This window comes from Saccostrea cucullata, unplaced genomic scaffold (assembly GCF_032062105.1).
Source record: "Saccostrea cucullata isolate Sc308-1 unplaced genomic scaffold, CSIRO_AGI_Scuc_v1 ctg654, whole genome shotgun sequence".
NCBI lineage: Eukaryota > Metazoa > Mollusca > Bivalvia > Ostreida > Ostreidae > Saccostrea > Saccostrea cuccullata.
In genome coordinates, this window is record NW_026926499.1 from 230,802 (window position 1) to 257,170 (window position 26,369).

The window sequence follows — 26,369 nt, forward strand, 5'->3', positions numbered from 1 at the left end:
ATTTATTTACATCACGCAGACGTTTCCTCCCTCCATTTCTGTGACATAGGTAGCAGATGGTTGCTGGAAACCGATGACGAAGACGCTTCCTGTCGCCTCGCTTCACATCATCGGAAACCCACGGTCGATCTCGCTTCTCTTACCTAAGAGGTAAGAAAGGTAAGAGAAGCGAGACCGACCGTGGGTTTCCGACGATGGATTTTACACGGAACTCTAGTAATTGAAAAGAAATCCGGCAGACTATCTGGAGATTCCTCCATTACTGCTTCCACTCTTTTACAACATTTTATTCTGTCCCAGTGTGGATTTGTTTGATGTGTATTGTGATGTGTGGTACTATCACGTCTGTTTAAACCAGTATCTTCTGTACCGTACAACCCACTCAAATTTTCGTCAGAGAATTCTGAAAAAGAGAAAATATTTAAATTAACCAATAACAAACACAGATCAAGATTTTTTCTTGATCTTTTAATGAGGAAGGTTGTGTCAGCACAGGCACTTTGGTTTGAACCCCCCTTTTCCATAAAATTTTTGGCCTTTCTTAATCTGGGGTCGACATATCCTTTTCCTATTTTTGCATTCTAACTACATTACATGATATCGATAATGTACAAATAACCCTAAAAGTTTTGTTTGTTTTTTTTAATATTTCATTTTCGACTGATTATACATAAAAATTGAGATGTTATATTTTCTCGTCGTCTGCCTCACTTCTTATTGTTTAGAACGAAACAAAATATGGAATGTGCATACTCTACATTAATTTTATAACATATTCTTTTTCGTCTTTCCATTAAGTGCCAACAATTAATTAAAATCTATATTTCGATTAAATCACTCGCACCTAGTATAAAGTTAATTTGGTGTGCGAGAGTGCCCATTATTTTCAAGGTGTACATTATCATGAGGCAATTTTTTAAGAAGAGATAAAACATTAGATAGAGTTCCTTAGTTAGGTATACCTGTTATATAGATATTGAGATCCCAGGAGGTTCTGTAGGTGATTGCTTCATTCAGCTCTTCTTGGGAGGAAAGCGTAATCATATCTCCATCACTGTCTGTAATTTATTTTTTTTTTAAATCTCAATTTCTTTTTATATAATAATATTTACATAACCTCCACTAAACATAAGATTCATTTACATTTTCAAAGATTGTCATCAAAATATATCTGGTTTGAAAACAAATTTATGCACCTGTAACGTTTTTTCTATGGGGTGTTTGTTGTTACCCGCGTCACAAGATATTGTGGATCCCGTGTATAAAGTCAGGAACTCTAGATCTTTATAAATCTAACGTAAGAACAACACCAGAGTTCGTTTCAACGAGTGTATTAACAATATCCAAGAGTAGTTTTACAAATCAAATCCAAGCTATGTATATCAACTCACTAACTCTCTCCCCTTATATACCCTGTCTGACACCTAACGTGATTTAGGGCACCTAGTTAGGGCATTAGGCTCCATCGTTAGGGCACCTGTTAGGGCGTTAGGCTGCATCATTAGGGCACCTATTAGGGCAATCGGCTCCAAGTATTAGGGCCTCTGCACCATCGTTAGGTGTCAAGACACTTGATACAATTAGGGCATCTGATAAGCGCCATAATTAGGACACTAATTAGACTTCCAAGATAAGGGCACTAATCAGGTACCATGGTTAGGGCTCATCAGATAAACAAAATCCCTATCGCTGTTTCATTTATAACAATAACATATTTTCATACATAAACAAAAACATTACATTGGTCCCTCCTTTTGAAACATGACTTCCATTGTCATCAATATTTAAAACATGAACATGAGTTATACGTAAAATCACATTATGCAAATAAAAAAAAATTGCCCAATACACAAAAGCCAAACAATCAATAAAACGACAAAAAGTAAAACAACAAAATTATATCAAATAAAAATGTCACTAGATTAAATCAAAAGTTTATCACACTGGTAGCTTCACATTTGGATTTCCCTGGCCTTATTTTCAACATTTTCTCTTCCCTTTTTCCTGATTTAGGATTTTCTTCCTTAGGTTTTAGGCCGTATAAAGTTGACTGACACCTGACCTGCGGCATCAGTCATCTTAGTTAATATAATTCCTTACAGTTCTCTTTTCAACACAATTATGGTCTTGAGAACTGTCACTTTGTTGAAGTCTTCCTCCTTCTCTCTGGTTCCACGGGTTGTAAGGGCGTCCCCTCCTCCCTGGTCCTGTACTGGTACATGCACTTGGGGTTCTCATATTATTATAGATACTGTTGCATCCGTCACCCGCGCTTGGAGGTTTGGCAGTATCCGCAGCTGCTATTTCATTATTCCATTCCCCATCTTCGATCTCATACACAGGCTTATAGCCTGGTTTTGTCTCCTTTGGCAATTCTTTTTCCCCAATCCGCAAGCACTCTTCTTGCATTGCATTAAGAACTGCTTCTTGAAGTGTCCTAGGTCTGGTCCGTTTCACTGCGAGTCCAAAATCCTCAGATTATCCACACTTATCTAAGAAGGACTGTATAGCATTTTCTTCAACTAAATCTGGATTTCCTGGATAGGCCCTTCGGTACAAATCTTCGATGGCCTGTCCTAAATCTCGCAGGGACTCGCCCGGTAGTCTTCTTCTCAAATTGGCGTCTGCAATATACCTTTCTTTCATTGCAGAATGCCCGAATCTTTGGTTCATCTTATCCTTAAGTTGCTCATAGTCTTTCTGTACAGTAAGGGGCATTCCATATGCATAGCTCTCGGCTTGTCTTCGCAAGGTGCTAAGCAAAACTCTGCGAGATTTCTCGGGTCCCCATGAGTTAATTCTGAGATGTTTTCAAAATAGTGTAAAAACTCATCCCAAACATCATCATTGGCCCCTGAGAAGGTCCTCCTTACTGGATATTCGTTGGTTCGTTGACCAGCATTTGGTGTCATAGGACTGTTTTTAGGTGTCCCGTCAGCCATAGGAAATTCAAGATTGCACCCAAGTCCCTGAAGAGACTGATTGCCCAAATAAGGAGTAGCGCGTCCAGATTGCCCCAAAACCTTAGGTTCCTGATAGGTACCTTTAGGGGCGTTAGGTGCACTACCACCAGTATAGGGTGTATCACTGGGTATCAAAGAAATTTCCCTTTCCTTACTGGCATTTGGCAGACCGGATCCTCCATACCTCCATATTACTCTGATTACCGTAACAAGCAATAACATGCTCGTTATCGCTACTAGAGAAATTACTGCATTTTCTTGAGATTCCTGCACGATCTCGTTTTCTGGAAAATAGATCCAGGTCATCACCATCAGGGAGTATCCCATCAAAGCAAAGAGTACCCAAATAAATAGGATTCTCTTTAAGCTTGGCCTTAGATTGTACTCGTTTTGAACAGAAAGACCCTGCGAATTTTGCCCGAACTCCTGAAAGTTAGGATTGTCTGGCATTACTCGACTTGTGGGCTGCAAACTTGTTCTACACCCCGCATCGACCTCTATTCCAGAGTCATTCAGAGGAGCTGGACTGGTGAAGTACTGTCCTACCTTTCTAGGCGTAATTCTCCTCCTTACGATGGGTGTCTCCATTTCAAACTTTGTGTTGTCTCGTTCCTGTGTTACACGTAGAATAATTTCTATGGATCCCACCACTGCCACCAATTGTAACGTTTTTTCTATGGGGTGTTTGTTGTTACCCGCGTCACAAAATATTGTGGATCCCGTGTATAAAGTCAGGAACTCTAGATCTTTATAAATCTAACGTAAGAACAACACCAGAGTTCGTTTCAACGAGTGTATTAACAATATCCAAGAGTAGTTTTACAAATCAAATCCAAGCTATGTATATCAACTCACTAACTCTCTCCCCTTATATACCCTGTCTGACACCTAACGTGATTTAGGGCACCTAGTTAGGGCATTAGGCTCCATCGTTAGGGCACCTGTTAGGGCGTTAGGCTGCATCATTAGGGCACCTATTAGGGCAATCGGCTCCAAGTATTAGGGCCTCTGCACCATCGTTAGGTGTCAAGACACTTGATACAATTAGGGCATCTGATAAGCGCCATAATTAGGACACTAATTAGACTTCCAAGATAAGGGCACTAATCAGGTACCATGGTTAGGGCTTATCAGATAAACAAAATCCCTATCGCTGTTTCATTTATAACAATAACATATTTTCATACATAAACAAAAACATTACACACCAATAAAAACAACGAAATTAAGATATTCTGTTTATTTATAGATTGTACTATTTATAGTTCTTTTTACATATACCTTTCCATTGAAGAGTGTACCTCTGTATATGAGGAAAATTTTCTTTGATTAATGACACCATTGATGTAAATTCTGGACTCCCCTCGACAAAATCAATAGCATGAAATATACCTTTTTCAGATATGATATTTACTCTCATTTTCCACGTGTAAGTATTTATTTGAAAGTATAAAATTATTCAGTTCTTTTTACTAACAAATGTAATTCAATGTAATTTTCCTTAAAAGTATAAGCGTCAATAAGTGCGCTTTTGCGCCAACAGGCGCTTTTATAGGGCGCTAATAATAGTCATGTGATTAATTCTAAAAATATCAAGAATGTTCTAAATCTTGTACTTCCGCCAACCCACACGTAATGAATATTTAAATTAGCATGTCTTCTAAGTCATTATATCTTAATTCTTAGGCATTATCTGCAATGTATTGTATAATGATTTATTTAAACCTATATTTCTGCATCTTTAGCTAGCAGAAAAGTCATGTAATTAAAGAAATATTGTTTATTAAACTTTGTGAATAATGAATATTAATGATACGTGAACTTACCATGACCCCTCACGTGACTCGATTACGAAATACCAATCACATGACTAACCACTCGGCGCCTATATAAAGGCGCCCAAAGCGCCGTTGAGCACAGAAGCGCCCAGGTGAATATTTTGATAGCAGCTGAACGTATAAGACTATCAAATTCCTAAAAGGTACTGGTACAAACTTTCTTATTAAAAGAAAAAAATTCAAGTTATTATTTATTTGTAAACAAAACCACGTGTATCAACAAATCATGTTGAAAGTGAAAGTTACGCTCATGTCTGCCAAAGAGTCAGAAATACGCCGGACGACGCTGGAAAATGATCCAGATTTCGCTGAATTAGAGAGAAAAGTGTCAGAGTTGTTCGGCGAAACGACTGGATCTTTTACGTTCCATTGGAAAGGTAAAATCAGTCATTTTATATTTGACGTATATAATCCTCCATTTACCTAGTTTTTTAGGCTACCTTTATCCACTGTAATATACTAGTAATTGCAAATGAGATAAAAAGGAGACAGTATTCTTAGCGAAAAGTCTGAATTTAACAGTTATTTTGAAACCATTAACATACCTTGTATGTTGTATAAAAAGTGGATTTTAAAGGAAAATCTCTCCAGACACTAAAAATTCCTATCAAAAAATGATAAAGCTTGTCACATCCTCTAATAAAATATGAAGGAATATGACAGTGGAAACTAATAGTTTATGAAACGATTTATAAACATTTCCCCCAAATATTTGTTCCCCTTGAATCATTGTTTATTCTATATTATTTTGGTTCTGAAATGAATGGAATTTATTTAATTAACACATATTGATTAATTTGTAGATGATGAGGGTGATTTAATCACGATGTCGAGTTCTGAGGAGTTTCAAGAGGTGATGAAAGGCGCAGCCAAGGAGACCCTGAGAATTTTTCTTCGAAGAATAGAAGGTAAATTTTTCACAAGCTTTTATATGAATTTAAAAATAATGTTTTTAAATTTTTTTTATGAATAAACAACATGAACAAGTCCTCTCTATTTACATGCCTCTTAATACATTTTTGTATTTTGTAGATCAGTCCAAATCGGAGGGGGGCATGGAATTTAATGATGATAATCCTGGTAATGAACAGGTGAGCTAATAATATTTATAATGTGCTTCGGTCCGTTGAAGGGTGTTTTTCTTAATTTTTATTCGTTCTGCAAGAGAATATGTTATTTCAATTTCTAGTTAGGATCTTGCTCCCTGAAATTCCTAGGCAATCTTAACACTTGAAAATTCAATCTTACTGTATTTTTTTAATTGAAGGATACGTTGACTCCTGAAGAATATGGAACCAGGAGCTGGGGAAGCCGCCGACGTTATTGGAGAGGATTGGGTCAAGGTCAGGGTCCACTGCCACTTCGTAGGTTTAGAAAAGCCGAGCAGCACCCGGAGAATGATCAATCTCTCTCTGAAAGGAGGATGCGAAGGTTTATGCGTCGCAAATTTGAAACCCGTGAAAGATTTGATCAACCTCGTGGTAGCATCGATCGATTCCGAAGCAGATGTGGCAGTCGTCGGAATGCAATGCCCAGTGAAGACTGCCTCGAAAAAACTGGCTCTTTTTGCCGCTGGAACGGGAACTACTGGCGTCGTAGATGCAATCAGCATTCCGTCCGACATCTAAAAGAGAGGTTGGATGATGCATATATGGCGCGCGGTAGTTGCCGCTCAAGAAGGAGAAATCGGGAATGTTGCCCAAGGAGAAGATGCTGCAAGCGAGCAAATTCGGCTCCAACTACTCGTCGTTTTGGAAGAAATCTTAACGATTTCGGGATGATGATGCGTGGAAAAAGATGCAGACGATCAACATCCGTCCCTGTGTGCAGGCAGGAAAAAGATGACGAAATTCAAGTTTCTCCGATATGCAGACAAAGTAGATTCCAAAATGCAAAAATATGGCTGAAGATCAAGGAAGACGGTTCTCCTACACACGTCTGCGAGTCTTTTACTGATTCCGCCAGTGGAGAAGAGAAGAGGTGTCATAGACGGCGCTGTAAAAGCTATCGAAGAAGAGCAGCTATGCTTGGAAACGAAACGTCAAAGAAAGTCAATGATTCAGCTTCCAAGAATAAACATGACGAGGAACCTGGAATTTCAGAACTTGTTGAAACAATGACCATTGAGGAGGATAAAGAGGGTACCGAAGAATCGGATGCAGGGACAAAGACCACTGAGGAGGGTAAAGAAGGCACCGAAGAAAGAGACACAGGAACAGGTGTCAGTAGAAGGAGAAATTGCAGATACCGTCGACATCGTGGTGAGGATGATGAAACAGATGAGAACAATCAATCAGAGGAGACAAAGAAAAGGAAGTATCACTGCAAGCACAGGTGTGGGCGTAAGAAGCACTCTGGTGAAGCTCAGGAAACCCCCGCCAAAAACTGGGAAATGAATGAAGAGGATGAGATGGAAGCAAAACGGCAGAGAAAATGCAAAATAAAGGTAAACCACCAATCTATGGATAGAGATGGTTCCACAAAATGCAGAAATACTAAAGAACACGGCGTAAGAATCCTCACTTTGAAAGTTCGAATGAATGACGAAGGGATGAGACCCAGAAAACTAGCACGGAAACTTGTCAGGATTCTCAACCAGTACAGTGCAGACTGTCAGGAGAACAGACCATGGGGAAGAAGATGTGGACGAGAATTTCGGGGAAGACCACGTGGCAACGACTTCGAGCGTCAGATCCGAAGAAGGCTGCGTCGTCAAAGATGTCGTCAGGGAAGAGTCCGTTTTCTGTCGCCCGAATTTCCAGGCAATGTCGAAGAGAATATTGCATGTTATGGACCAAGGAGAATACGTCCACGTGACTGTCCGTGGTAAAAGACCCCAATAAATGAAATTTAAATGGACGCACGTTTCACTATGATTTTTATTTTATAGTAATTAATTAAAAGTTCAAATAAATTTATATTCTATGTTTTTGACAAAAAAGTGAATTGATGGTCATACTGTTTATTTTTCATCCGCCATATTGCTTGGCATATGTGTAGTTATATACATGCATTGCAGAATATGATTTTAAAAAAATATATGTACTTGTATTTAGAAAATGGAAACAAAAAAATTCTAATTTTTTTACTGCATTTAATCTATCATATATTTTGTAACTTTTGAATGTCGTGGTTGTTGGTTTATTATTTTACTTGTGTTTTGTGCTAATATTTCTAAATTATCAAATATTCTCATTTTAACGTCTAGGTACATCAAGCCATGATACGCCATTGTAGAAAAATTAAAGATGTGCATCGATTGTATTGATATTTTCCCTTCTCTTTTGCCATCTTGTTATTAGATAAAGATTTGCCGATTTACCTAATAAATGTATCACTAGTATTCATTATTATTGATTTATTATGGGGGAAAATACCCGTCTCCGAAAACTCCCTGGAACACAAAGGTCAAAAAGGGTATATACGGTCTCTACATAGTGACCATACACAAAACTTCATCTATAAATACCATATTGTAACGCAACTGAGGATAATATAGCTAACGATTATGTCCGACTCTGCTTAAACCTCAGGCCAGTCACAAAATAATGTGGATCCTGTGCTACTCGCAATATATGCGTAGGATTACAGATCTTTATAGATCAATGAGAACAACACTTTGCTTTTGTAGAACGAATTGTATTATGGAAATATACATCAACATGACATCTTGTTAATACAAGAAATAAGGGAGAAGTGCCTAAAATACATTCTCATATATATACTTGCTGACAGCCCAATATTAGGCACCCATTAGGCCTCTGTTAGGCTTCTATTGCTCCCAAAAACTACCTAACTCTGCAAGTGTGTTTTAAACATTTTTAACATGATTATAGACACCCAAAATACCATTAGGCTACCTATTGCTAGTGATAAGAAAATTTACTACGTAACATTACTGAGTATAAAAGTTTAACTACTGAAGTCTCATCTACTCATAACTGTATATATGTTACGCGATAAAAACACTAAAAAAACACTACAATGTCTTTATTCGGTGAAAACCTCTGCAAGTGTGTTTTAACATTTTTAGATGTAGGAAGTCTGGACTCGGTAATTCAGCTTGGAAATGGGAATGAGGGAGAGTTGATTGAAATACACCCCCCCCCCCCAACACACACACTCTTCACGGTTCCTATACATAAATATAAACTGGGTAATTAAGACTGCCTGAAATGAATTCTATGTTTCAAAAACTACAAGGGTGGGAGAAAAAAGTTATCAAACAAGAGGCCCATGAGCCACACCGCTCACCTGAGCACTGTAGGAAAAAAGCAAAAATCAGTTCTTTGAAAAGCTTTAATGCATTACTGGTCTTAACCTACCCCCCAATAGGCAGGAGGTATGACTTTACCAAAATTGAATCTACACTTACTTAAGATACTTGCATATTTTTTTATAAATATACATTTTGATTTTGTCATAGGGATAGGTATGAAATTATGTCATTTACATTGGAAAGATGGAAAATATACATTTTGATGTCATAATTGAAATTGCAAAAGTAGTCCAATATGACTCTGTAAAAGCCTGGACTCTCTATATATAACTTACTGAAAAATACATCAAAATATTTGATAAGAACAAATTATCTCATATTATATTTCCAACTGTAATCAATGTCCCTGGCATACCCAACAAACTAAACAGTGATTCTTTAAACCTGTATTTATATTAATATGAAAAATTGAAATGTAAATATAAATAAAAATTTCTAACATCATTAAAATACACAATGCATTTCCTGCTAATTTTTGTAGTCCCTGCCGTTAATGTATCAGGCACAATGAAAACTATGAAAACATTTATGATATAAAACACTTATCATTTCATGTGATAAAATTACAATCAGATGAAATTGTTAATACCATAAAATTAACAAAGTTAACTTTTTAAAAGAATTATCAAAGACAATGTAAAAATACCGGTAAATACATATACTAGTTCCGTATAAACTCGCCTATAAGTCGGATTTTTGGGAGTTAAACTTTGGTCCAAAACTCTGTGTCCAACTTATAGGCGAGTTATAAAAAGACTGGTAATTTAGAAGGTTAATCCCTCTAATATAGGATTCAAAAATACAACCGACTTATATACTTATACAAGTATACGGTATTTCAATCTCTAATAATTTTTAATATTAGAACTTAATTGTTGTTTGATTTACAGTTCTAATTGATCACAAACAGTTTTTATTCATATTTTAATTTTTTGATTACAAGCAGTCCTAATCACTTTCTCCATGACTGTCCTCACTCAGGTCTAGCCCTGCGAATCTGTTGGTCAGTTGACAGTTCGCCACATATTGCAACCTTGTTTTACTTTTCTTTTCTGTCTTTGGGGAGAGTTCCAGACTTTTCGGATTGCTAGAACCAGATGCAATCAGTTTGCTTTTCTTTGCCTTGTCTTTGTGAGATTTACTTCTCTTCTTATATTTAGAGTCTGAGAGTAAACCATCTGGGTCAAGAGAATTCATCAAAACATCATAAAGGCATTGGTAAACCTGGGGTAGCTTTGAGTCCTTGGCCAGCACATCGCGTATAAACAGGTCTGGACTTCTCCGCTTCTGAAGCTCTTGACAGAAATTATACAGAAACGTTCCAGAGAATATGTGGGGAAGGTAGGGAGTAGGGAAGGGGCACTGGAGAAGAAAGTTTAATTGTAAACCAACAAGAATGCAGGACTGCAACTGAGCGAATCCATGGATCAGTTCGCTGTCTACGGGGTGTTTGCTGCTGTGTTCAGGCTTTGCATTGAAGGGATGAAGTCTAGTCCTGACCTCCTTTACAGTTTCTATAGGTGTTTCCAGGACAGCTGTCTCTATCAGATTTTCCCCGGTCCCTGTAGGTCCACGATGAATAAGTACCCACTTCACCTTCAGCATTATCAAACAGACAAGAGCAGCCTGTAGATGATAAACTGTTACTTTTGGTTTGGCATTTCTGACCCAGTATAGAATGATTCCTAAAACAAGTTCCAGATCTTTAGTCATGTGTTCTAGGTTGAAGAGTGGCATATTGAGTGCCTCACGGAGAAAGCTCTCTTTATCTGAGGATAAAAGGTCTGGTAGTGCAGGGAGTCTTGGCACTGGTCCATATCCTTCTAAAACAAGGGCTGGTAAGACAATCTTTTTGGTTAAATCAAATCCAACTCTATCATACTCCTCAACACCACATTTTCTGTTTACTGCTAGCTCACCATTCTTTTCCAGACTAGTGATATCCTCTGAGAGAAGAATTCCATACATTAGCTGCCTTAGTTTAAGAGAACATTGGTGAGATGACTGGGATTTTGTATGTTCCACTTGGAGTAAGAGGAATATTCGATGTAAAGTTATGATGTCCAAGAAGCTGGGAGGAAGGATTCCTTGACGATGATTGGTTAAATACCAGCCAGGAATTGCAGACCCATTGTAGCCTTGGACTACGTTAATGCTAGAAGGTACCTTTACCTCTACACCTTGGATTTCTACAGAATAATTATCGCTGAAGTAGCTGTGCAGAGAGAATCCAGAATCAGTTGTGTTGGTGGTGAATGCTTCTTTAGTTTTTCTGATGGCTACAGATATAGTTTCCTTTTGTGCTAAAGATCCTGCAGTCTCCATCAGTTTTTCAATGCCCTCCTTGTACGTCTCTAGGCTTTCTAACCAGCTTATCACCTTCTGGATTTTCAAATGAGACTTAGGAATCCTAAACTGTGTCCTTCCTTCATATGATCTGACTGAAGAATAAAATGACTGAAAAATACGAATATCCACATAATCATTTCCTAGCAGGGTAGCCAACAGGGGTAAAACTTCTCTCCCTAAGGAGGGGAAGAATTTCACAAAATTGTCCACATGGTATCTCCTTGCAGGCAGATAATGATATGTAGTACCGTCCTCTCTCTTGTCTTCTTGCAATGTAAAATTGACACTGTCAAATGGTATAAACCCAGCACTGAGAGGCAGAATGTAGAAATCACTGTCATACGACAGAACTGGGCAGTTCAGGTCATTAGCTAAGATTCCAATTTCTCTGTCGGCTTCAAAATCACAGACAGCAAAAGGTATGTGTATTTGTAACAAAACTTCCTTAAATGTTTCATAGGCCAGGATAGGCATTACTTTGCCCCTCTGTCCTTTTGCTAGACGTATAGCCATCTCAAGTCTCTGTTGAACTCTTCCTAAAATTGTGTGGAATTTTTTGTCATCTTGCTCATATCCACCATCAAACACAACATAAGGCTGAATGTTGCAGGTTTGAAGGAGAGCAAAGAATTCTTTAATTTTTCTGGCATACTGATCATAATCTCCTCCATGAAGAAAGTCCACATGGTTGTTGTAGAAGATTAGATGGTACAGGTTATTACCATCAATAACCACTTTGGTGTCATGCAGCTGCCATTCTTTTATGAGATGAAGGTTGTCATCCATAAAGGTCGTTAATCCCAATATCCCCATGTCAGCCAAATGTTCGTCTTCTGGAAAAGAAAAAAAAATACAAATGTATGTATGATATTGCAATATATGAAATGTAAATGTATTCTGTGTAAATATATTTTGAGGATATAAGACATTCTGATTACAGAGCAAAACCAGAAGTCTCTGATGAGACTGTAGCTCTACTGGTCTGTATGTATAGCAAAGGAAAAGTAGCACTTGGATTTGAAACTTTGCAACAGGCAGCAATAAATAAAATTATGTATCTTAGTGTAGTCTACTTGTGTGCCAAGTTATATTGAAATCAGACCAAAACCATAGGAGGAGTAGCGTTTTAGAGGAATTTCACAGAAATCATGCAAAAACCGATGCACTAAATTATGTATCTTAGTGTAGTCTACTTGTGTGCCAAGTTATATTGAAATTAGACCAAAACTGTAGGAGGAGTAGCGTTTTAGAGGAATTTCACAGAAATCATGCAAAAACCGATGCACTAAATTATGTATCTTAGTGACGTCTATATGTGTGCCAAGTTATATTAAAATATACCAAAACTGTAATAGGAGCATTTTAAAGGTGCATAGACACAGATTTGAACTTAATATTTTCTAGAATCTTTTGTATAATATACCACCACTTATATATTGCATTAGCATTTCACATGAAAATATAATTAATATTTTATTTCATCTTTAATTATAAGTCACTTTAAATAATTATAGAAATGTGGGGATGTTGAAGTTCCAAATCAGTGAAATATTTAATTTGAATGTAAATTTGCAACTTTCATGTAAATACTTGATTTGTTTGTTTGTTTGTTTTTTGGCTCAGATACGCCATATATAGCTTTAAGTTTGGGGGTTCTATGAAAAAAGCAATTCAAAATGACTCTGAGGAAGACTACATGCATACTAGCTGCAAACTGTAGCGTTTTGGTTTTACATATTAGTCTTTGACCATGACGCTACAGATCCCATAGTGCAAAATATGTGCAATTTAAGGCGCAAGAATGTTTGGGAGAATTTCCCCCTTTCAAACTTTGGTCAATCATCTACCTATCCCTTTATAATTCTAGACAAATTTTAAAATAAATCTCTATATTTTATATACCTTCCAATCCTTTATAATTGTCTCTACAAGCGTTAAACTCGCTTGAATTAGAATTTTCTGCAATCCCTCAGACAATTCAAATCAAGCCAGATTTTCGCCTGTAGATGCGACTATAAAGGGTTGAGATGAGGAAAAAATATGCAAATTGGTTTAAGAATGTGTCTGGAATTATGGGGTAAAGGGTGGATGATTGAACAAAGTTGGAAAGTGTAGAAATTCTCTCAAACAGAGTGCAAAAAATTTTGCGCCATAAATTGCAAATTTTTTCTACTATGGGATCTGTAGCGTTGTGGCCAAAGACTAACACTAGTATATAAAACCATAACATTACAGTTCTGCAGCTACATGCATACATCTTTAATTAAAAACTTGATTCAATGGTTTGACTTTAAGACAGGACAGATGACCAGCATTATAGATTTATGTATTCGGGCTAATATATATGGAAGCAATTTCAGTTCAGGGGGGAGGGGGATACCTTTTAGAAGTTCAAAAAAATCAAATGATATTTCTTGTATGAGAGACTTGACAATTTAAGAGTAATAAAAAGATGCTACAAACAGGTCAATTCTATTAATCCGTCATACGACAGATACGATACGTGGTCTACAGGTGTATATTTACCTGGATATGCACCGCAATAAATAAACTCAATGAGATAAGCTAATATGCAGGAAAAGTTGTGGGAATTAAAGACACAATGACAATGACAGAAACACACTGACGACAGTGCGTGGGAGTGTCAATCAAGTCAAAGTGCATGATGATCATGATGCACGTTGAACAACTGTTACTGGAAGTGTAGTTGGCCGTGTAAGCATTAGAACCAGACAGAACCCCATTTCTTAATCAGGACCATGATTCTGTAAATGTTGATATTTTTTACGGAAAATTTTGAACTTAATCAACGATAAATTGCTTATTTTTTATTTGAGAACTATCTTGAATGCGATTTCCCAGCTTTTAAAAGATCTTTTTAGTCTTCCGGATCGTCAGATTTTTTTTAGAAAACCAAATTTACTTTAAAGTTGAAACTTCCGATGCTAACATAATTCATATGACAGACTCTGCTGAAGTGAAACAAGCAATAATTTTGCAAAACACCCAACATTTCTACTGATCCAGGTTTTTAAATGTCAACAAAAGGTCAAATAATGCTATTAGCATTAGCTATTATTTAAAATATTTTGGTTTTCACTTTATTTTACATAAAAGCTAGTTAGAAAACCTAAGTGTGTCTTGGGACAAGCCCTCCCCAACCACAGAATACGTCCCAAAGATTCATGACAAGTGATATTGACCTCATTTAGACACAGAAAATGATGGGGACCTCGCAGGCTCCGTTGCTATCACTTTCTGAGTGTGTCTTCCGTCAAAAATATGTTTTACAGTGTGACCATTGGGTTGAGTGCAGTTGTACCTTCAAAAATACACCTAAAACGTTGACCCACCACTTCAAACATCAAGTCGCATGAGACATCTAGATGTGACGTCACACGAGAGCTGGTCAGGGTTTACGGAAACAGCCGAGTGTCTAGTTGAAATTCTTATGCCTCTACTGTAATTTAATACTCTGTATAAAATTAATTAACCATAAAATTGTCTATTTCCCCCGAGAACAGATTATTTCCCTCATCTGAAGACTACTCCCTGGAAAATCAGAGCTACTTCCTGGGACTACTCCCTCATGTTTATTCATTAGTAATTTTAACCAATCAAAGAGTTATTTGGGTGGAGCATTCAAGGAATCTCGAGTCTGTGACGTACGTCATGTTATTAGCAATGTAACTATGACGTCAAAACATTTCGACATGCGATGTCAAAGTCATACTTGAATTCTTGCAAATTGAAGACAACGGTAATTCTTCGAAATGTCAGTGAAACTATTTTTTAAAAATAATTTTATTGTTCTCGGACATGAAATCAAATTATCTGTTAAACCGCATGCGTTGTGATTATGCCTCTATAGTGTTTTTTAAAAAGTCAAAGTATCTGGTTAAAAGGAAAATCACCTATGATTGTTTCGGTATAATAAAACAGTTATGGAATTGGTACGAGGGAAATAGCAAATGTATGGTTCCCCTTGGCAGGAAACTATTGCCCTCGGCGGCCTCGGGAAATAAAGTTTCCTGCATATAAACCAACCTTTATTTGCGTCGGGGAAGCCTCACTGTCATAAATTTGCTATTTCCAGTCTCACTGTCTATTTACAACATATCGAAAAAGACCTGGCCCCAGGATCCCTAACTGCATATAAACCAACCTTTATTTGCGTGCGAGAAATTTTCGCGAAGTTCGCGACAGCCTCACTGTCATCAATATTTCTTGCGAATTTTTAGTGACCATTTTGGAACTGGTATGTTGTCATTTTATAGATGACAGTTTTCTCACTGTCTTTTTTATTTACAACATCGAAAAAGGCGATTTTCGTATTTAAAAATTTGAAGCGGTGTTTTCAAAGACCTGGCCCCAGGATCATGCAACAGACTTAGACAAAATTTTAAGTCAAATTTTTAATTGCCTGTAAAATGTTTGTTAATTATTGATCAAAATTTGGAGGACCTCCTTGTCTGTGATAATTTTGCAGATAACAACACTTTTGTTAAGCATCTTTGAAAATATAATTATTTTGTTATAACATGAGAGGGGCCACATTTTTAAAAATATTTTAATTTTTGTCTACACGTTTTATGAGTGATTTTTTCAATCTTTGAAAATATAATTTTTGTTATAACATATTGAACAACATTTGTGCAAAATATGAAAATCTTTAATAGTACAACATGAATATTTTGACTTGAAGCAAAAATGCTTACAAATATGATGTTTCATGATCCCTGGAGCTTTATATCCGAAAGGAAGAAATATTTTGCAAAAATCAAAATAATCACCAAATACTTTACCCTGGTAAATCATGAAATAAAGTTGTCAGGAATAAAAGTAGGTTTACAGTATCTGTCTCTTCAAACTGCATGTGAAATATTGAAATATTTTGATAAGCAATAATGAACAAAACACAAAATAATGTTCTAAACAATATGCAACCTTTCATTTTTGTACACGTCCCCATTAAGGAGTTGAAGGGTTGCCCCTAAATATTTCTTTTGCTAATAGCTCAAAAACGAAAAAGAGTTTTGAATAGTTGTGAACAAAAAATGCAAATCTTATCAAAAAGCTATATACTTTATGTAGGCAATGCATGTTTATAATTAACACAGAACTCTGGTGATGTGAACGAAAGATGTTCAAGATAATGTTCTGAACATATGCAACCTTTCATTTTTTGCTTAACGTCCCCATTAAGGCGTTGATGGGTTTGCCCCTAAATATTTCTTTTGCTAAAAGCTCAAAAAACGAAAAGAATTTCTTAACAGTTGTTGAACAAAAACTGATCAAAATCCTTAGAGCTTTAAGATGATATGAAGAAAAAGGGGATTACTTTAATGTTCAATTAAAGGTAAATCATTATTTTTGAATGAAATTCCCTGTAAAATGTTTATTAATTATTGGTTCGCAGATAACAACACTTTTGTTAAGCAATTTTTAAAAATATTTTAATTTTTGTCTACTCAAAATTCTAGTACAACATGAATATTTTGACTTAAGCTTAAGATGTTTCATGACAACTAATCATCGCCAAATACTTTATGAATCTACAGGAATAAAAGTTGGTTTAATTGACTGCATGTAAAGATAAAGGTATATACTTTATGTAGGCAACAATATAAAATGAAAGGTTTAGAAAGTGTTTACTTAAATATTGTATTTTTAAATTCAGAATGACCCATTCTGGAGTGAAATGGACTGCCATAGTCTTAACGACAGCCAGCAAAGAGTGGACGTATGCTTTTCAGAAAGGTAAGCATTGATGTTTGTATAAAATTTTCAAGAAATCTGCATCAACATGCAGATCTCCAAATGTTAATTTCTGAAATATAACAAGATAGTTTAGGACAGAAGAACTTAACTTACACTTTTAATAGAAATTGTATAATTCATAACATTTATATTAAGAATTTTTGTTAAAATCGAAGTAGCCAAAATCTCTTTGCAAATGACTACCGGAAGTGATATTTGAGTACTAAACTATGAAAAAATGAGGACAGAACTTTTTTCCGGATTGGTCTCCGCAATACCAACTTTTTATTTTATCAAAAATACAATAAAATTAGCCATGCGGCTACCTCAAAATGGATGCACGCAAGCCTGAGAACCAGAATTTCAATTTTATTTAGCCTTAGCACAATCACTGGGTATTGAGCTGGTTGTGTATTTCAGAATTAGCATTACACACTTCTGACCATATATTGTGTTAATGATTTTTTAGCAGTATTCATGAATGAACTCATTGTTGACCACACCAGAATTAAGCCCGCATTTTAAAGTACATACTGTAAAATCATTTACCGGTACATTTATTGGGTCAAAATTTCATTTGTGGGGATTTGATTTCGTGGATGAAGAACTTTTTAGTAGTTGTGCATCTGAAATTTTACATTTCGTGGTTGGCATAAATTTGTGGGTCTCTTCATACCTCGAAAACAACGAAAATTAAACCACCACGAAAATTTAATGATTTCATAGTATACAGTGAATTAATTCAACTTAAGATTAATAAGTGTGTTTTGTTTTAAAACAGAGTTGGAGTTGCGGCAAGCTAAAGGATACTTAGATAAGGATGTAATTGTCCTAACTGTGGAGGATCCAAAAAATAATGTGGGGAGTGGAGGTGCCACTGTTAATGCTCTGCTAACCATCACAGAATACATCAGTGCTCAAAAGGGGCATTCAGTGAGTTAGTCAGGGGGGTATCATGATCTATGGTAGCACAGGATAAAACTGTTGATTGAACAGAAAAAAATGGACTAATTTCAATTTTCTTGTTACTACAAGACATTCTTCAAAGTGGGAGTAAAAAAGGTTCATTCAATTTTTTTTTCCAGTTTTTCCAGAAAGAGAGAGAGAGAGGAGAGAATTATTTTGAAAAAATAATTATAAGATGATCCCTGTCAGTTATTACAGTGTTATGAACAACTGGGAAGTTTAATCAAATAAGTGTGCTAATTTATATTTTGTCCAAAAAATTTACACTCAACTTATAGTGTTACTCCAAACTCGCTATGCAAAAAGTCATGGCGATTTTTGAAATAGAGTTATTCATCTTTAATCATTAATTAAGCAAGAAAGTGAACTGAATATTAGCCCTTTATTTCCTTAAGGTGATCAGCGCTGAAGTTTTGGAGGAATCCTGGGTCTTAATATTACACAGCGTAAGTTTTAGAACAGACACATTTACATGGTTATTAGGAACATTGGTGTTAATATTACACAGCCTAAGATTTATAGAACAGGGACACATTTACATGGTTATTAGGAACATTGTACCAGTAATCTAGTGACACATTTAAAAAAAGTTGACTGTACAAGTTATATTTTGACATATTTAAAAATGCCAATTATGACATCAAATATACAATAAAATGTTAAAGATGTCATAGTTCCCACATATTTCAGCTTTATCTTGCAAAAATGTCTTTAATTCCTTAATATTCATTCTCATTGTGTAAGTTTGAAGGTCATTTAAATGCTATTATTTTTACATAGGGCCGGCACTACCCCTACGACCAGTGTGGGAGGGGATTTGTGACCCTCCCTGCTCAGTACGTGACCCCTGAGTATGATGGACTGATTTGTAACATTGACATACTTATCAAGAACATAACAGAAAAGGCAAGCAATTAGATCTACAACATTTCTTTTATACTTATTTTTTGGTCATTGGTTTCTTTCACGTTTTACTAATGCAGTTCATTAAATATTTAGTACCGGGGTATGTTCATTTTGATTTGCTTTATTTTTTGCCAAATTTAATGTACCAAATAAATCTTGAGAACAAATTTACGAGGGGTTGTCAAAAAGTTCGTGGACTGAGGCTATAAAATTAGTACTATTTAGTCCGTGCTTTCAAAATCTATATGGAACATAAAACAACAAAAAATAAAGAAATGTTGAAATTTTTAGCGTGATAGGTTCATTTTTTGCCAAATTATTATAAAATAAAAATGATGTTATATGATCACACGGCGCTGTCGCCGTTTAGTTTCATGATGTCCGACAACGTCATTGTTTTTCAATGTCCGCTTCTTCTACCTCATATACTTATTTTGATGAGATTCCCTGGAGCTGAGTAAGAACTTAAACAGCCTTGATTATGTGGGTTTACAATGTCAAGAACAGTGGCTTTCAGTGAATATATTATTCCAATTGGATTTACACACTGTAAGAGATCCTCGCTTGATTATGCCAGCATATTTGCTTTTGGGAGTTCAATATCTACAAAACATGATCAACGTCATTTTTTGACTTCACTGATTTTTCACATGTTGACTACAATTTGACATTAAATGTGCATCCCTTAATTTTCTCTATTTATCTATTTTGACATTAAAAGACAAGTACTCTGGATGCATTATATTTCTCTGTAGCCAGTTTACCCATTTCTTAGGTCTATACCAGTTTCTTCAGGGGCAAACTTTCTAGAATGTTGGAAAAGGAAACCCCTCCCCCCTTTTGACGTCATTTTCAAGGCCATATTTGTTTGGACGCTCCCTGTAAATTTTACGATAAAATTTCATAGAACTTCCAGATTGAAATAAAAATTTTGTATTTTATGGAACAATTTTGTCCCAACACATACCTGAACTAACTGGATTTTTGGCTGTCAAATGTTCATATCAAAAGAGGTTTTCTCAGTTACACATAGGTCTCAAAAACGTCGTGTTCGAGGTTGTGCCGCCTGGACATACCATTGCTTACAAAAACATTACTTATCTATGAAAAAATAAAATTTATGATTTATGTTTTATTCTTTGGATAGAAAAGATGATGCTTACTAGATATTTTAAAATTCATTGATGTACCCTAAGCGGTCTTAATTTTATGGCGCAAGTCCATGAACTCTTTGATAACCCCTCGTATTTGGCATTCTTGTCATAAAGACAGTAAAGTAATTTACTGTATACAGGGAAATTATCGACCCCATTTTATTTAAACCCCTTTCGTCCTACCCTCAATTACTTGAATTTAAAACTGGGCAATTTCAAAGAATACAGTATGATTTCTTGAACAAAACTATGAATGAAAAACAAAAATTAAAATGGGACAAAATTGTTTGCAAGTCTGAAAGGGTGAAAATAACACGGGGCAAAAAGAACCCTGTATACAGTATCTGGCTTTTGCAATTTTTTGAAAGCTGGCAGTGAATTAATTTATTTGCTTTTCTTGTTGTAGCTGGCAGTAATTTATTTGCCTTTCTTGTTAGTGAAGTAATTTATTTGCCTTTCTTGTTAGTGAAGTAATTTATTTGCCTTTCTTGTTAGTTAAGTAATTTATTTGCCTTTCTTGTTAGTGAAGTAATTTATTTGCCTTTCTTGTTAGTTAAGTAATTTATTTGCCTTTCTTGTTAGTGAAGTAATTTATTTGCCTTTCTTGTTATAGTTAGCAGTGAATTAATTTATTTGCCTGTCTTGTTGTAGCTGGCAGTTAAATCTGGGCCAGGACTATGGGTCAGCAGTACAGATATGCTCTTATCACTGCCTAAAGACTGTGGTTAGTATCACTCAAAACTCCCAATGTTTTGTGAAATTCCCAGTAATATTTTGAAAGAAAATGCCAACAGATTTTTTTATGCCCCGCCATGAATATGGCCGGGGCATATAGTGTTTGTCATGTCTGTCTTCCGTCCTTCCGTCTTTCTGTCCTTCTGTCAAACTTTGCGTTTAGCTCTGTTATAAAGCTCAGTTTCAAAGAAACTATGCAAGACATTTTCATCAAACTTCATAACCTGATAGATATTGATGAGAGCTATGCAACATTTTTTGACCTTGACCTTACTTTTGACCTTGACCACACTTTTCTTAAATTAGTGTTTAGATCAGTTTTAAACATACCAATCAAGATGGTGTTATCAAACTTCACATGTTGATACATAGTGATGAAAGCTATTCAACTGCATCACAATTTTTTTTACCTTGACCTTTCCTTTGACCTTGACCTCACTTTTACCAAAATGTGTTTAGTCAGTTTTAAAGAAACCATTTATAAAATTTTTTTCAACTTCATATGCTGAAACATACTTTTCAACTGCATCAACAGTTTTTGACCTTGGCATTTCCTTTGACCTTGACCTAATTTTAAGGAAATTAGTGTCAAACTTCATATGCTGATACATACTGATGTAAGCAATTCAACTGCATCTCTATTCAAGATATTCTGATCAAATTTCATACACTAATACAAATTTTCATGTTACTTTACTAATATAAACTCGGCTGGGCATTCATGTCCTATGGACATATTTCTAGTTTTACATGTTTTACACTTTTTTCAACTGTGTTTAAAATAAAAACTACCCAAGACCAAATTGTGCAAGAAAGGGTAAAACAAAATACTACAATTACCACAAAGAAAAAGGCCATATAGTGCCTTTTTTTGACAAACATATGCAATTTCTGTAAAATTCTTAGCCATAAAAAAGAAGAAATTTCAAAGTTCCTTTATAGATACACTGCACTTTTATTTTGTTTCTTATTTTAGTACGTTTAAATTTGGGTACATGGTGCACACATAAGAGATGAATTTTTGAAGATTCAAGAGGACATGAACTACTGCGCTTCATGCCAGCATATTTCATGAATTGCGTTAGTGCTTAATGATAAATATGCAGGCGTGAATTGTTGTAGTTCATGATGACTTGCCACAATTTACGCCATTAAATTTTTTTTTAAGCAAAACAGTTTGCACTATAGTTTTGACGTCAAGTATAGTATTATGACGTAACAATGGAGGTACGAGGGGTGATCAAAAAGTTCAGGAGCTATCTCTATATTACAAAACCACAACTCAGATTAGAGTAAATTTGGCACACCTATAGTCACGCACATGTTCTATAAATAGCATATGAAAAGTAATGATTTTCTCCATCATTGTGACGTCACAATGTGAAAATGACGTCAACATGTAGGTGACTTGTGATGAAAAATGGCTGTCACAGTCAATCATAAATTGGATTGACTGTCAAAGTGAAGGGAGGGAGATGATTAAAAATGACGTTTGTTTTGTAGCCCGCCAAGGCAATTCTGGGGAAGAGATGTGTCCTTTGTTGGGCAATTTGTTATAAAAGATTGTGAATTTACAGCTAGGAAAATAGTTGAATATCTTAACAATGATATTATTAAATATGATAAAAAGAAGGCACCCAAACTATATATCCATATTGGATAACAACGTTCCTAAGACAGAGGACTCAGGTTGTGATGGTCACCATGCTCTTTATGGGAAAGAATATCCTTATCCAACCATTCTATTGCTGAGATTTTGTCATTTTTGACAAATGGACTGTTGTTGTTCTAAAAAATGACCTGCATGGTAAGAAATATAAGACACGGGAAAATATTTTAGCGTCTAGGAACAGAATACTTCAGAGCATATCACGTGACCGCCTGGATCATGTGATTCGTGCATGGGCAGAACAATGGCAGATATGCATTAAAGTCAGAGAGGGCTAATTAAAAAAATAATGAACACTGAATCCTGATTTTATTTGTTTTATGGAAGTTATTCAATTCGTTCGCCAAATTTGATCACACCTCATATTCATACTCATCCACATCATCTTTTTATTTGCAAAGAATCCTAAGGGAAAATATTTAGAAATATAAATGTTGTGAAATATTCCATCAACCAGTTTGTTTTTTGTAAACATATTTCTGTAAAGGACAGAAAAGTTTACATTTCATTACTCCTGTTATCAAAGCAATGGCTATTTAGCTGCTTTGGAGCAAAATAATGCTGTTTATATGTAGTGTTAAAAAGGGAGTTAGTGAATTCAAACAAAATACAAACATTACATCATAAGTTTTGTTGATGAATTTCTACACATTATCACATTATATTTCCACCTACATGTAGATTGCCGAGTACACATAAGTCAAAACTTTTAGCTTATACTTCTTTAATAGCTGTTTATTTTTTTTAAAAATGTTTATTTTTCTAAAGCCTATAGATTTAATGCCATACAGATATATAAAAATGAAAATATAATTTTATAGAGTGTTATATAAGTACACAACATCTAGACTACTGTAGATCACTTAATTTTCGCGACACCTTATTTTCGCGAGATAGTCATTGACTCTTGATTATCGAGACAAAATTTTCACGAATTCTGGTTATTGCTCTGTATAATCTTAAGGAATACTATAATTATACGCGAGAATTAAATTTTCGCGAGCACACTGTCCCGCGCAATTACGCGAAAATAAAGTTCTCGCGAATAAAAAGTGATTTACAGTATCAAAATAGGCTTTGATGGATTAAAATTGTAAGAGCTTTTTTCAATCCTATTTTGAAAAATATATAGACTGTGTATATTTATTTAAAAAGATAATAGCGTTACATGTATTTACATATTTAAGTTATTGTTTTGTATTTTTTGTAATGTTAAACATGTTAATATTTAGAACACTTACAAGTACATATATGGGTTATACTTCGCTAAACAAGAAAAAGCCGGGTGACATTCTACCTTGTAGTTTACATAAACATCTACGTACACGTGAGCTTCCTAAACCCCTCTAATTAATCATTCAGGAGAAACTTTCAGAGTTTTTGATTTTGATTTGTAATAAACAATGTTCAAGGTCAAAGGTCAAGGTAATTCATACTTGTACACCAAATTTGACCAGCATCCAAGCCCTGACAAGTCATGTAAATTACAAAACAATAAAAACTGGAGACCAACACCCTGAGGTTCAAATTGCGGAAGATTCTCATGTGTGGATACCGAAAGGTATTCAATAGGCTCTGTACCTAAAGTTATAAACTAAAAGATATAAAACAGATCACCAACACTTCGTAAGAATGCAGCAGTAAATTTATTTGGTTCACCAAATTAACCAAATAAATTTACTGCTGCATTCTTACGAAGTGTTGGTGATCTGTTTTATATCTTTAAGTCATGTAAATGTTTAAAGATCTACAGTCAAATCCAATTATCTTGACCTCAGTGGGTGTAAGGAAAAACTCAAAGATATGCTAGGATTCATGATATCAAGGATAAAATACAGGAAGAATAAGTGCATGATTGGGACTTCTATATCACTTCAACATGTATTCCAGATCTAAGGGTTCAAGATATATAAGTTCAACTGTATTTGTTGTAAAAGAATGAGTTATATTTGTTTATATATTCGTTAATATTGCAATGGTTGTGGTCCTGTTTGTAGATATTCAGTGGAGGAGTTGTGATGCCTGTGCTATCACAGTCCCTGCTACCCCCCAATACTGTAAACAACATGGAGTCTACAAGATAGATAAAGAGGTAAAATTAAAAAATTTGACGAGACTTACCTTGGTTAAGTCGAAGTAAGATTGTAATTCTATGAAGATCAAAAAAGCTGTGAAAAGTAATATTAATAAAATTGGAAGCCTCCTTATTTTGACTGAGGTATTGTAATTCATGTTTGTTGCCCCCTTTCCCCTCCACCCCTCTCCCCCAGTATACTCTAAATAATGAACTGCTTTCTTATTTTTCCATGCCAATATGCTCAGGTGAGCAATGTGGCTCATGGACCTCTTGTCTTAATATTCAGGGATATGTGGAGAATATATTGTATCAGAGAGATGTGGGAAGTTTGGAGTGTTGTGAAATCAAGGGAGGAAAGGTCCCTGTGGTGAGTCATTTCATTAACAATAATTAACACCTGTAATTAACACAGTCTTTTGCACCTTTGATAAAAAACTTCCTTATAAAAAGGAGTCATCAAGCACAATGAATCAAATGAAAGCTGCCATGTCGTGATGAATGATGCAATCCCAATTAGCCCACCTTAAGGGATGTTATATATGTGACCAATTAGCTAAAAGATTCTGCTTTGTAATAATAATCAATCTATATAGACTGAGCTTGAATATCTTCATCATATTTCTAAGACCATCAGAAAGCATGAAAAAAAATTAATTTTGTAAGGATGACAAAGTTGTAAAGTATATGATATACTAGTAGATAAATGTGTCACATTCTCTTTGTGAATGATTAGAACAGTTTTTACATACATTCAATAAGTATACTAGAAGGTGTGCTTTCCTTTCTTCAGGTGTGTTCAGTGGTATACTTTAATCACATCATTGCTCAGAAACTACTGGCCTTCCATGTCAAGCCACCACTGGATGCCTGTACTTACATGGGTTTGGACAGTGGAGAGCCCCCGATACAGGTAAATCATTAACAGAGAATGGATACACCCCCCACCCCACCTGTCACATACAGGTAAATCACAAATAGAGGATGAAGACACACCCCTCCACCTGTCACATACAGGTAAATCACAAACACAGAATGAAGACACCCACCTCTCACATACAGGTAAATCACAGGTAAATGATTGAAGACACCCCCATCTCACATACAGATAAATCACAAACAGAGAATGAAGACACCCCCCCACCTCTCACATACAGGTAAATCACAAACAGAGGATGGAGACACCCCCCCCCCCCACCTCTCACATACAGGTAAATCACAAACAGGGAATGGAGACACCCCCCCCCCACCTCTCACATACAGGTAAATCACAAACAGAGGATGGAGACACCCCCCCACCTCTCACATACAGGTAAATCACAAACAGAGGATGGAGACACCCCCCCCCACCTCTCACATACAGGTAAATCACAAACAGAGGATGGAGACACCCCCCACCTCTCACATACAGGTAAATCACAAACAGAGGATGGAGACACCCCCCCACCTCTCACATACAGGTAAATCACAAACAGAGAATGAAGACACCCCCACCACCCCACGTCTCACTTACAGGTAAATCAAAACAGAGGATGGGGACTCCCCCTCTCACATACAGGTAAATCCTTAATACAGAGCAGAGAGTCACCTTTACAGGTAAGGTATAAATGTTCTGATCCTTACATTGTGAAATTGTAGACCCTTCCTTTGGATGAAACCATATAATTTAAGGTTCC

General features: G+C 35.7%; 4 protein-coding genes across 4 annotated transcripts in view; 2 read left to right on the plus strand and 2 right to left on the minus strand.

Annotated features, from left to right (window-relative positions):
- Positions 1 to 143: 143 nt before the first annotated feature.
- Positions 144 to 4,553, minus strand: LOC134271840 (uncharacterized). Its single transcript, XM_062754052.1, has 3 exons — positions 4,245 to 4,553; positions 963 to 1,058; positions 144 to 403 (listed from the first exon to the last, which is right to left on the minus strand). Exons 1-3 carry the CDS (start codon positions 4,381 to 4,383, stop codon positions 144 to 146), a joined length of 495 nt encoding a protein of 164 aa, XP_062610036.1. The 5' UTR covers positions 4,384 to 4,553.
- A 372-nt stretch (positions 4,554 to 4,925) lies between these two features.
- LOC134271859 (uncharacterized) lies at positions 4,926 to 7,816 on the plus strand. Its single transcript, XM_062754072.1, has 4 exons — positions 4,926 to 5,178; positions 5,605 to 5,709; positions 5,834 to 5,892; positions 6,069 to 7,816. The coding sequence occupies exons 1-4, from the start codon at positions 5,028 to 5,030 to the stop codon at positions 7,629 to 7,631; spliced, it is 1,878 nt and encodes a 625-aa protein (XP_062610056.1). The 5' UTR covers positions 4,926 to 5,027; the 3' UTR covers positions 7,632 to 7,816.
- Positions 7,817 to 9,349: 1,533 nt separating this feature from the next.
- On the minus strand, positions 9,350 to 14,117 carry LOC134271861 (protein asteroid homolog 1-like). Its single transcript, XM_062754075.1, has 2 exons — positions 13,956 to 14,117; positions 9,350 to 12,262 (listed from the first exon to the last, which is right to left on the minus strand). The coding sequence occupies exon 2, from the start codon at positions 12,240 to 12,242 to the stop codon at positions 10,029 to 10,031; it is 2,214 nt and encodes a 737-aa protein (XP_062610059.1). The 5' UTR covers positions 12,243 to 12,262; positions 13,956 to 14,117; the 3' UTR covers positions 9,350 to 10,028.
- A 278-nt stretch (positions 14,118 to 14,395) lies between these two features.
- LOC134271841 (L-fucose kinase-like) overlaps positions 14,396 to 26,369 on the plus strand; it is a gene marked incomplete at its 3' end in the record, with an annotated part of 32,835 nt that continues 20,861 nt past the window's right edge. The window contains exons 1-9 of the mRNA XM_062754053.1: positions 14,396 to 14,477; positions 17,110 to 17,189; positions 17,971 to 18,122; positions 18,551 to 18,601; positions 18,936 to 19,061; positions 20,867 to 20,939; positions 24,617 to 24,711; positions 24,983 to 25,063; positions 25,487 to 25,606. Coding sequence (XP_062610037.1) covers positions 17,111 to 17,189; positions 17,971 to 18,122; positions 18,551 to 18,601; positions 18,936 to 19,061; positions 20,867 to 20,939; positions 24,617 to 24,711; positions 24,983 to 25,063; positions 25,487 to 25,606 — 777 coding nt within the window. The remainder of the gene's footprint in view (positions 14,478 to 17,109; positions 17,190 to 17,970; positions 18,123 to 18,550; positions 18,602 to 18,935; positions 19,062 to 20,866; positions 20,940 to 24,616; positions 24,712 to 24,982; positions 25,064 to 25,486; positions 25,607 to 26,369) is intronic.